We start from the raw sequence: 12,465 nt of genomic DNA on the forward strand, positions 1-12,465 counted from the left end.
ACTACATGACAAGGATTCCAGTCTACACCAGTCTATCTCCGGTGAATGTAGCCAAAAGCAAATCTTTTGCACATTGGCGGCCAAATAATAATAAAAGAAATTGGGGAGTGCTAATCAACCATCAGTTTTAGATTTCTGCAAAATAGGTTTCCTAATCCAAGGGACCTTCCCAGACCAAATGAAATTAGTAACAGCCTTATCGATGTATTTAAAAAAGGATTTGGGTAGGAATACAGGAAGGCATTGGAATAAATATAAAAATTTAGGTAAAATGCTCATCTTCACACATTGGACTCTACCAGCCAGAGAGAGAGGGAGACTATTCCATCTCTGAAAATCAGCATTCATCTCTGCAATCAAAGGGGGAAAATTATCACGTTCTATAGATGATATATTATGCATAATATTAATACCTAAGTATCTAAAGCCCACTGGTGAAAGGCGGAACGGGATAGCGGCCTGGGTTAAATTATGAGCATCCCGACTCACAGGGAAGCACTCGCTCTTCTGGAAATTTAATTTATAACCTGAAAAAGAACCGAATTCTTTTAATATCGATTCTGCTACTGGGATCGTTTCCAGAGGGTCTCGAAGATATAAAAGTAAGTCATCTGCATATAGAGAAACTTTGCTCTCTATACCTTGTCACAGAATACCTTTGATACGCAAAGATGACCGAAGAGTAATGGACAAGGGCTCCAAAGCTAAGGAGAATAACAACGGGGACAAGGGGCAACCTTGACGAGTCCCACGAAATAAAGGAAAATACGGAGAGCTAACCGAGTTAGTGCACAAACCCAAATTTACTTAGAACAAGAAACATGTAATCCCACTCAATGCAATCTAAGGCTTTTTCCACATCTAAGGAGATGATAACTTCTGAGACAAGGGGCGTACTTGGAGTAAAAATTATATTTAATAACTTTCAGATATTAAAAAATAAGTGTCGTCCCTTAATAAAACCTGTTTGTTCCTCTGAAATAATCAAGGGTAAGGTGTTTTCCATACGTTTGGCCAAGATTTTAGCTAAAATTTTATGCTCACATCTATCTATGGCTATGTTTGTTTTCAACTTAGCCTGACTTTGGTTAACTTGGTAAACCTAAATTGCCAATGACTACAGAGGTGGGGTATAAAAACACTGCCATCAAAATGGACATAATTTACTTCTCCTAGCATGAACTCAATAGCCGATCTTGCATTCTTTTTGTTTATTTTTTGCAGACGAATTAGAAGCGCTTGAAAGTTTACATTAGACTTTTGACACACATCACCTTTTAGACATTACCTGCTACAGCCAAACAGATTTTTTATTTTTTCTGTTTTACTAAGAATCATGTATTTGAGAATACTATAAAAACCAGCTTACAATAGCAATAGCAGTAGCAATATTCATAATTCAACTCATTAATGACTTTGTAATTCAGTGGAACCTGTGATACTCAAGAGAAGAATGTCCACACAAATAATACACAAAATGTATTAGCTTTAGGACATTTTTGATTATCACAGGATGTGAAAGAGGCAATTTTCAAAACTCTGTTTATTTTTCTCATAGAGGAATTCCTTTCAGACCCCTAAAATGGGCATAAGAGCATATAAAATGACATATAAAATGATGACACAACTACAGTGGTCTATTCTCCCTCAATGTATTTGTATCCAAATGTTTTTGTTTTCTCCCCAAATGCTGTTGTATTCTCAATGTTTGCTTCTTAAATGTTGTTGCAATCTGACTCTGACCCTGGAATAATTGTTTCAGTATTTTAATTTCAATATTAAAAAAAATCTTTCTCTCTCTCCATGTAGATGTAGTTAAAAAGCAAGACATCTCTCTTTCAGTGTAAATTTACAATGCCACTTTATGCCTGATTTTAATGTCTTTATTTGCATTTTCCAAGGTTGCTATTATTGCTGTACAAAAGTACCTGTAAAACACATACAGACAGTGGCAGGAGTAGATGCCAAATGTTCTGACACAAGATCCCAGCACGTTCACTCTCTATAGCTTAAGTTGAATGGATGCCCTGTGAATATTTAGCTCGACACAGCTGATTTTTTCCCATTTGTATACACAATATGACTTTTGATAGCATTTTTACATTTAGAACAAAATACCCACAAAGGCAGATGAATAATAGACATTTGATTACAATCAATAAAGATAATCTTTACATTGTTTGCATACGCAGGGATTCTAAAAATTTACCCACTTTAACACACAAGGAACACCTTCCCAAAAACATATATGGGGTGGATGAAATATGAGAAACAGTACATGAAAAAGAATATGAAACAGAATAAATCCTGACATTAGTTTTAAATGTGTTTTTATAGTCCAATGTAAGGATTAGGTAGAAACCTGGACCCCTAAGCAATGGGAAACTGTAGTCTAAAGAGCCATCTTTAACACTGTTCCCACATAAAGGTCTATATAATAAGGAAACAACCAAAACGTCTTTACCTTGTGTTGTCTCTTGCCAACTGGTCATGAGTTCATAAAGATGTGGCTAGCCATCATTAGGTCAGATGACTGCTTTTTGGGGCACACTTGGGTGCAAACATTGTTCTGTGATGTTCCCATATTCCCCTGTGCACATGGCCAAACAGGTGTTTGAAGCTGTTCTGAATAAAAAGGGTAGCCTTAATCTAAAAAGGCAACTATACCTTATATATTAAGTGTTTCTGTTATTTTGTCCACCTTCTATATGCTATATGTATATGGAGTCTACAGAATGGAACAGTATGATGCACAGTGAAGTTTTATAAGATAATTCTTTCAGCAAATTCCATTTTAGCTCTTAAAGGAAAATTCCAGCAAAACTGAACACTTTTTCGGTTTTATAAATATTTAAACATTAGTGTGTGTGTGTGTGTGTGTGTGTACACATGTACATGTACACAAGACGTGCCTCAAATTACCACCCACATTAAACTGTTCTATACCATCAACAGTAAACCATCATGACACTGACATCATGGCAATTCGTCAGTGAAATTTATCTCTGCAGCAGATGGTTGATTCTGTTGGAATGACAAACTTACTTGAAATCACTCATTAGTTGTTTGGATGTTATGATGAAACACAGGCTAAAGTGCAGGATGAGAGATACTACTTTTAACAGCATAAACGTGGCTTATGTAAGTATAAAGAATAAGAATAATGCTTATGATTCTACAATAATTCTCAAAACAAAAATATACTTGAAGGCTCACAGGAAAGTCTATAACTCCTCACTCTCATACAGAGGGGCAGTGTGCCGAGGGCTACTTTCTGAGCCCAAAGAGGAAAACTGGTTGATGATAGGAAGCATCTTCAGTGGCTTGGCTGGAGGGCCTGTCTTGTTCAGCCGAGCTGGAATAAAGGACATTATTAGTTGGTAGAAAAGAACGAACTAATGGAGAAGAAATATGACAGCAGGTATATGTTTTAGTTTAAAATCTGATGGAACAGTATCTCAAATGGCTTACCATCAATTAGGTCATTTGAGAGAAATAACAGATGATTTAAAACTTATGATTTAATGATTCAAAACTTAAATCAGTGCAGTTGGGCCACAAAAAAGTTTAAAACTGTGTTGTTTTGTTTTATAGAGAAGAGCTTGTCCTCTCGTGCACATCACTAGACACAATATTTCAGAGAATAAAAAGCTGTTAAATGTTCCAGGTTTCAGATAGTCTTGTTAGAACTTTGTTTTACTTCCATTCACTGGCCACTTTATGAGCAATGAAGTTGAGAGAAAATCAGAAGCCACACAACCCACCTTCTGTTAAGTCTTTTAAGTTGCCTGTACAACAAATAATCTACAACACTCTTTCATGTGTTTTTTTTTTTTGTGCTCACTGGAACAATAGCTCTTCCACGTCATAGCCAATGTGATCTGTTGCCCCCTGGAGTACCAAAATTTATAACCATCACTTATCACAGCAAAGAAAAAAAATACAGGTTGAGAATGTACAATAGGACTGTATACTTACAATATATTTTCCAGCCAATGCTCTGTGATTTGCTTCTTTACAGATGATGCCCACAGGTTAAAATGCCCCTCCTCCACCTTAATTTCTCATCTGACCAAATGATAGGGAAAAACCTAATCCCAAACCCATTCATTTTCTGTCTAATTTTGAAATTTTATCTGGAAGACTCTGGTTCTTCATTGCCTCAGACTATTTTTTTTTTCAAGTAGTGATCAGTGCATTTGTATTACGTTGTACAAGAAAGGTAAAATGGTGGGTTGGGTGGTACAGGGGGTAATAGGTTTTTTATGCCATAAGAAAATTGACTGCTGTTTGAGTGTTTGTCCTTAGTGATGTGTTGGGTGTGGCACAGACATTGTGTTATCTTATGATGTATTTGGCTGTTCCTGTCCTTAAATATTGCATAATTAACAGCTTAAAAAATGATGCATAGACAAATTTAAAATAAACCAAAATGAACTTTCAACTGAGGAGCAGCTGTGCCCCTGTTAATAAATTCTGAAGATTTCACTTACCCACACATACGTTGATTAATATAAGCTGGATATTAAAACAAAATTAACAGGAATACTTACTTGCCACATCCAACCTAGCATTGCAGGTGGACATTCCAGCCTCGTTAATGGCAGATACAGTATACCAGCCTGCATCAGATTTCACCACCCGGTCAATGAACAGACACTGATGTCCAGAACTGTCATGGGACAGACTGAAAGACACCAAAGGCAACAGTACTGTGGTACATACAGCTGTGCAGAATATGAGGCATAACTTAGCCTTTTTCAAATTATGTGTTTTTCTAACACTCTTATAAAATTATATTGATCCACAAAATACAAGTATGAAATAAGTCATACTTAAATATTCTCTTTGCTGAGTAGCAGATTTAAAAGTTGTAGGTTTTGAAAGCCTTTGTGATACCTGTAACGAAGAATTTTTTTGGACAGCCAATATTTTAGTAAGAGCTGCAGAACTTAGAATGAGCTACCTGTATATCACTGCTGTCCGAACAAAACCTGTTATCTCAATTTTTCAGTTTTTGACATAATTTGAAAATACTTGTTGTTCTTTACATTTTGCATAAATTTCATGATGAATGGACCAAAAGAAACAGCCCAAAATGACTTGGAAAAAGTTCTGGTTTCATTGACTTACATTAAAAGTAATGTATGTTTTTTCCTTCTCCTGTAAAGTTACCATTTTGAAGATACAAGGTTTTGATCCGACAACAGTGTTATGCAAAACATTTAAAATCATAGCTACAAAACAATCAAGAATGCCATAATAATATGCAAATCATTTTACAACCGTTGTATGTCATTAATGTTTTATGCATTTTTTAATGTAAATGTATTATGTACGCTTTTGTCCTTTTGTATCTGCCCAGGGACTACAGTTTCGGCACATTTACAGAAATGTTTATTAATGTGCATTGTTCCTGTAAATCTAAGGTGAATAAACTGAACATTATGTGAAGGTTCTTTAAAACTTTAAAAAGGTCCTTAATGCTTGTAAATCTCTGTTTCAAACATGGTTCTTTAACAAACTTTCAAAGTCATGAAACAACCTTTTGTGGCAATCTTTTAAAGAGTGTACTAGAAGCATATTAGTAGTAATTCATGGTTTCACAAACTTAAAGTCAAAAGTATTTTTTTCTCTGATTCTAATGTCACATTTGCACATGATCCACTTGACAGATTTTTCTTAAGTCACCCAAACTTTACAAAACATGTTTTTAATAATTACATCAACTTGACAGGCATAAGTGCACTAACTGGTCAAAATGCAAAAACTACCCCTGTTGCCTACGCCCACCAAACACAGACACACATGGTTTTAAGAAGCAGGGGAGCTAAAACAATATTTTGTAAAATCATACTTTTGTAAAATCAAGTTAGCATTACTGCATCATATACATACATATGTATTATTGCCAATTAACATACCATTAATCAAAGCCTTTTAAATGAAATTAATATGATGCTACAAAGAGTAAAAGACACATTTTAACAGGGAGTTTAACAGGGAGTATCAAGGAAGCATTTTGTAATACCTAACTACTCTTCAAGCTCAACAAGACTCTCTAACATGCATATAACTGCTGTCAGAACAAAACCTTGTATCTCCATTTTTGTCATTTTTCAGTTTTTGACATAATTTGAAAATACCTATAGTCCTATATATTGTGTGTAAATTCTATGATGATTGGACCGAAAGACAACCTAAAATTACTTGACAAAAAGTCTGGTTCCAATGGCTTACATTCAAAGTAGATTATGGTTTTACCTTCTCCTGTAAAGTTACAATTTTGATCCGACAATAGTGATATATGCCTATCCCACAGAACAGGAACCATGCTGCTCTTTTATTTCCATGTACAATAATAACTGTATGTTGAGGCTTTTCACTGCCAACATTATGAAAGTAGCCTTCAGATGCACATTGAGACCTTTTTATCTACTACCTTCTAAAATTTTCTTTGCCTTTTTTAAACGTGTATATGTGTTTCTCATTCCTCTTGACAAATTAAAAGACAACACTGTGATGCATAGTGGTGGTAAACAGACCTCATTCTGGTGGGATCAATGCGCAACATTTCCTTATCTTTCTTCCAGTAGACCTGTGGAGAAGGAGAAGCGGACACTTTGCACTCTAACCTCACTGTGTCACCTTCAAGGACCCGTAGGTTCTGCATTTTAACCACAAACGTTGGTGGGCGCTGCAATTCTTGAGCTAAGAATGAAAGAAAAGACTCCAAATAAATTTTTAAGATAAAGATATCAAAAACCTTGGAATGATGAGATTATTTAATCAGTGCCCACCAATTACATCCAAACGCAAGGAGAAGCGATTCTCTCCGGCGCGATTCCTGGCAACACATTCATATACACCTGCATGGTGAACGGTCACGATCTCAATGATGAAGGAATGGACGCCTTTCTCACATACAAGCATCTTATGATAATCGTCAGGTCGGATAGCTTTCCCATCCAGATACCAAGTGACATCAGGGGTTGGTAAACCTCCAACCTACACAAGAAAAAAAGTATGTATATGTATACACACACACACACACACACATATATACTGTGTGTGTGTTTGTTTGTGTGTGTACAGTTTTTAGCCATAATCTTAAAATCACCTCCTTGTTTCTATGCTCATTGTTCATTTTATCAGTTCCACTTGCATTTTATCAGGTCCACGTACTTATGCAGGTACACTTTGGAGTTGTACAATTACAGACTGTAGTACATCTGCCGCTCTGCATGCTTTATTAGCTCCTTTTCTTTAATAGTCAGAACCATCACAGAGGAAGTATTATGACAATGATATGGACAATAGTGTGTTAGTTTGTGTTGTGCTGGTGGATCAGACACAGCAGTACTGTTGAAGTTTTTAAACACCTCAGTGTCACTGCTGGACTGAAAATAGTCCACCAAGCAAAAATATCCAGTGGACAACATCCTGTGACCAATAGTGAGGGGCGAGAGAATGACTAACATAAACTGTGGAGCAATGTCTGCCTCCAGGGGTGTAAGGCCCATTCAAGCTGGGGGTCACATGACCCACCAGATTTTTGTATTTTTTATAATATGTAGCTATAGTCATTTCTTATTATGATTATTATTATTATTATTATTATTATTATTATTCTTTATCAGAGATCATACCTTAAAAAGTCACACACACCCTTTTCCTATGGTATCGGTTTCTTCCAAAACTGAGCAACAGCAGGTACAGACAGACATAGCACTCAATGCTGATGAACTGTGCTGACTCAATGTTGATGAACAGTGTGTTGCTGAAGTGGTTATTTGTGCATCAATCCCTTTTTCATATGTGTGTAAATGAAATGCAATGAGTTATACATATTTATGTGCCTCTGAGAAACATTGGCATAGTTTGCTTTGCAAGATATTTGGCTATAGCTAGTTTTGGTTAAAGTACTACAAGCCTATTTGCACTCTCTGATCTTATACAGCCGGACTCCTTAATTCTCCTTCATCCAATCTCCATCGCTTTGGTGAGCAAGCTTTTTCCAGACTTGGTCTATGCCTCTGTAACTCTCTCCCTTCACAAATTCAACAGTAAAACTCTCTGTTTTTGTTCAAATCCAACCTTCTTTATTATTTGCATATAAGCTTCATTTGTCTTTAATATATTAAAACTCATTTCTCATGTCAATTTCTTCCTATTAGTTATTTAGTAGCCATCCCTCAATTTAATTCTTTAGCCTTCTGGCTCACTAGCTAGCCATGATTTGTGATAGCATAGCATCCTATTTAATATTGGTAAAGAAGAGCTATGTGAATCTTATGGCAGTGAGCAGTCTCATCTTCTCTTGCTGCTTCCTATGCATTGTGTTTGAAAATATAGCTATTGGCAGGTTAATTTCATTTGTGGTTTTATTATCTATGTTCTCTAAATTGATTTGGATTGTAGGTATAGACCTTTTATGTGAATTTATGTTCCTTAATTTATGCCCCTTTTTAGGCGAAGCAGACAAAATTTAGCTCTTTTTCCACAAAAGAAAACAAAAATCCACAAAATATTTTCATTCCTAACAACACAAATGTGACATGAAAATCTCAAATAAGTATGCAGTATTTACCATAACATAAAATGAGTGAAGTACAAAAACTTTTGTGAATTTAGTAAAGTTTTAAAATAATCCCCCCCAAAACTCTTTAAATACATATATGTCAAATTGCAGAAAACTGCATCATTGTTTTCTCTTTTTTTTCTGAGGAGGAACCCCAGGATAAGACACCACCACATCAGCTTCCCTGCAGTGCTGAAAAAGATCCACCACCGGTGTCCTGACCATTGCAGAACAGGGAAAAAGAGGTATGCAGAGTGACATATGGACTAGTCTATAATTTTAGAGGTGCAAAGTGTATTCATATGGTAAGTGGTTAGTGAATATATTACTGAATGTCATGGGTATCAGGATATTTGCCTTAAAGTCAATCCGGCAGAAACGGCCCTCTTCCACAGTAAGGTCCTGGGGCACCTGGATAAATCGAGGGGCATAACACTTTTCCTGAATGGCAGATCCCTCAGGCAAATCCCCTCCAGGAAGAAGCTTGCTGCTGCTGGCAAAAAAATTCTATTACTCATAGGGTATTTTTTCGCTTAACACTTTACAATACTGGTCCACAAATAAGCATGTATTAACACTTAACTAATGCTTTTTATCACAGTGAATTAATGCATGTACTAATCCTTAATACATCAGGAATAAAGAACTGTGTCAGATATAAATAGTCATTAATAAAGGTAATTATTAAGTATTAACATATTTATAAAACCTTCTATTAATTAATACCATGACTTGATATATTATTAAAATCCTTTCTATAATGTTTACTTTCAGATGATGTAGGTTAATAGAAATTATAATAACACAATAGGCTTATAATTCATCTGCAGGAAAATCAGCGGCTTGCATCCAACATGTTAAACATTTTTACCAAAATGCAAAACTACAAATTTTTAAAATTGTTTTGGGGCTAAACTCAGACTGAAAAAGCACACATTGTGTTGTTTATTTATTTAATCAATAATGCGACTGGAAAAAGGTGGCTATGTAATGATAAATTAGTCAATTTATGGCTTAACGTAATTATACCTTATCCATATTATATGCATATAACCTATGTCAAAAAAGGTACTAAACATAAATATTAAAGAATGTATAAATTTGTATGTGTTGTGTCATACTTAATTATATTCTATGAATTTATATAATTAGTTAACATCTTAATATATAGTCTATTTATTCTATGTTCAGTGTTAAGTAATGATGATGTACCCCACCAAGTAAAGTCATGGTGTAAATATATGTTAACATGTCAAGTACACATTAGTGTATCATTAATTAAACGTGGACAGGATGCAACCAGAAAGACTAGCGTCTCTGCTAATTTAATACTATCCAACCTTATTTACTGTCATTCTTTTGTTATGACTTTTTTTCAGTCATTGTTTCTGATACTGAACTAAATTTTTCCTAAAGGCTAAAATGAATTCATTGATCAACAGTAAATAAGGTTGTGATACTTTACAAATGAGCAAAATGCTACTCATATCCAAAAGAAACGTGCTATAGAGCGCAAGCGTCAAGTGAGAGCCCTGTGTGTGCAACTGAAATTATGCCTGAACATAAATACCCCGTAGTGCTATGTAGCCTTAGCTACGTGAACTGCATTGGAAAAATCAGAAAAATACTATAATATTTAATAATAATTATAGACAGTATTAAAACACTCAGTATTCCCGCTTCATCTGGAAAAATTTGGAGAAATTTTAGTCTATGCTTGTCCGGCACGATTGTGATGGAGTTTCCACAGCGCATTAATTTGATGTGAAATACATAATGTTATCTAACTGATATTGTTTTATTCTCATATGATGCTCTGTTATGCTGCAAGAGTTTAAAATGGTACGTTTTAATAAATTATCTTCACTGATAATTCTGTGTAGTGCTTTTCAGTCATTTCACTGATCAATAATTTCTTATACACTGTAAATTAACAATATATGGATGTATTAACTAATTATTTGTAAATATATATTTACATCATGACTTTACTTGGCGGGTCACATCATAATTAATTAATGATGAATTTAGACATGCTGTGAGATATATAAATAATGGTTAATGATGCACAGACTTGTGAATCTGAGTGTAAATCAGTGCCAGACTCTCACTGAATTCATTTCATGCACACACTCCAGTCAGTGCTTTCAGACAAAAACTGCTAGGACATATGAGGTATTCTGCGCAGATGAACAGTACATGCACAAACAAAAACACAGCACATATACAAATATTTACCATATTCCAGTCTGTTGATCTTCTTGTGAAAATGTCTGTTAAAACAGTTGATGTAGTGCTTAGGGAGTCACAAAACAACACAAAGCCTGCAAAGACGCTGCTCTGCTACCATAGATTCATTAACATAAAGTGAAAAGTGGAACCTCTTGTCATGTATTGAATATCTCTTAGAAGTACTCTAATGCACTAGGAATTGCTGTGCATCGGACTACTTGTGTATCCCACTGCATAGGTGAGAGTTCAACATAGTAAACAAAATGTTGAGTTGAAGACACCATTTCTCCATCTCCGTGTGCTATATGTTGACATAGTATAAGTTAATGAAATGCTAAAAACACAACAACTTGGCAACGAGGATAAACGACTCTTTTCTCCCTTACTTAAAGAGTGAAATTTTGCTGTGTGGGTACTCTCCATCCAGGCAAAAAACAAAAAAGTGGCACGATGGGTCGTGAGTAAACAAGCAGACAGAATTTTCTTTTTTAAATGCAGATGTGAGAGTTTGTACTTTAACTGGGCATTTGGAGACATGGATATTAATAACTAACTGTGTGAAGGGAGCTGATAAAAGTTACCAACCTAAAATGCAATGGGGAAGCACACAGAGCTAAACTGGCTGGGACAAAATCCTGCCAATGTTTTGAGTATAATGGTGCCAAAAACCATTCGATTTACAGCGCTGTTTAGTGCAATCAGACAAGCCAGGTAGTAAGACCTATGCAACAATCGTTGCTACTCTGTCAGCTCATTTCTCACCGAAGCCCTTGGTCATTGCAGAATGGCAGTTTTAGATTCCATAAAAGTAACCAAGAGGACAGGGAGTCAATAGCACATTTTGTGGCAGCATTAAAAACGCTGGCAGAGCACTGTGAATTTGATACCACACTGAATGACACCATTCGTGACAGGCTCATGTGTGGACTGAGAAGCGAAGCTATTCAGAAGTGTTTACTCACAGAACATGCACTCACGCTAGAAAAGTCCATTGAAATAAGCATGTCTATGGAGCTAGCTGATAAGGAGGCTCACCAGCTCAGTACTAATGGAAAATTCTACAAGGTGGCTGTGGAAAAGGACAGGGCCATGAGCAAATGTTACAGGTGTGATAAAATTGGCCATCTAGGCAGAGTATTGGAGCAAGGATATGGAGTGCAGAAGATGTGGAAACAAGAGTCACATTGAACGTGCATGTAAAAACAAAAAGGGGACAAACAAAAAGCACAACAAAAAAAGATCTAATTTTGCTTTCTATCAGAAAAAGAGTGTGCAAAAGATTCAAGGCACTGAGTGTGACAGTTCTGAAGCAGAGATAGGGCTGAACATACTGACTGCGGGTGGGTCAAAAGTATACTTGGTCTCACCATTAATAGAAGGACAGATGGTATGCATCGAAATTGATAAAGGTGCCACAGTCTCCATTATTTCTGACAGTGTGTACAAAAAGTCACTACAGCACCTGTCTCTGAAACCGTAAAGCATTACATTGAAGATGTACACAGGCAAACACGTTCCTGTTAGAGGTGTTGTTTATGTCACTGTCCAGCTGAATAAACAAACAGCTAAGTTGCCATTGTCTGTGGTGAAAGGGGATTACTTGTTGATCCTGTTTGGTTGTGCTTGGCTGGATGAAATCACACTGGACTGGC

General features: G+C 35.8%; 1 protein-coding gene across 2 annotated transcripts in view; it reads right to left on the reverse strand.

Moving 5' to 3' along the window:
- Nucleotides 1-1,487: 1,487 nt before the first annotated feature.
- myot (myotilin) overlaps nt 1,488-12,465 on the reverse strand; it is a 36,912-nt gene continuing 25,934 nt past the window's right edge. The window contains exons 12-17 of one of the 2 annotated variants that reach the window (XM_017713387.2): nt 10,820-10,854; nt 8,939-9,071; nt 6,801-7,008; nt 6,546-6,711; nt 4,554-4,687; nt 1,488-3,355 (exon numbers count right to left, since the gene is read on the reverse strand). In XM_017713387.2, the coding sequence (XP_017568876.1) occupies nt 3,225-3,355; nt 4,554-4,687; nt 6,546-6,711; nt 6,801-7,008; nt 8,939-9,071; nt 10,820-10,854 (807 nt within the window). In that variant the 3' untranslated portion in view covers nt 1,488-3,224. Of the gene's footprint in view, nt 3,356-4,553; nt 4,688-6,545; nt 6,712-6,800; nt 7,009-8,938; nt 9,075-10,819; nt 10,855-12,465 lie in introns of both variants that reach the window. The other variant, XM_017713386.2, reaches the window with a different exon arrangement.

The sequence above is a fragment of the Pygocentrus nattereri genome, chromosome 8 (assembly GCF_015220715.1).
Source record: "Pygocentrus nattereri isolate fPygNat1 chromosome 8, fPygNat1.pri, whole genome shotgun sequence".
In the NCBI taxonomy this organism is placed as follows: domain Eukaryota; kingdom Metazoa; phylum Chordata; class Actinopteri; order Characiformes; family Serrasalmidae; genus Pygocentrus; species Pygocentrus nattereri.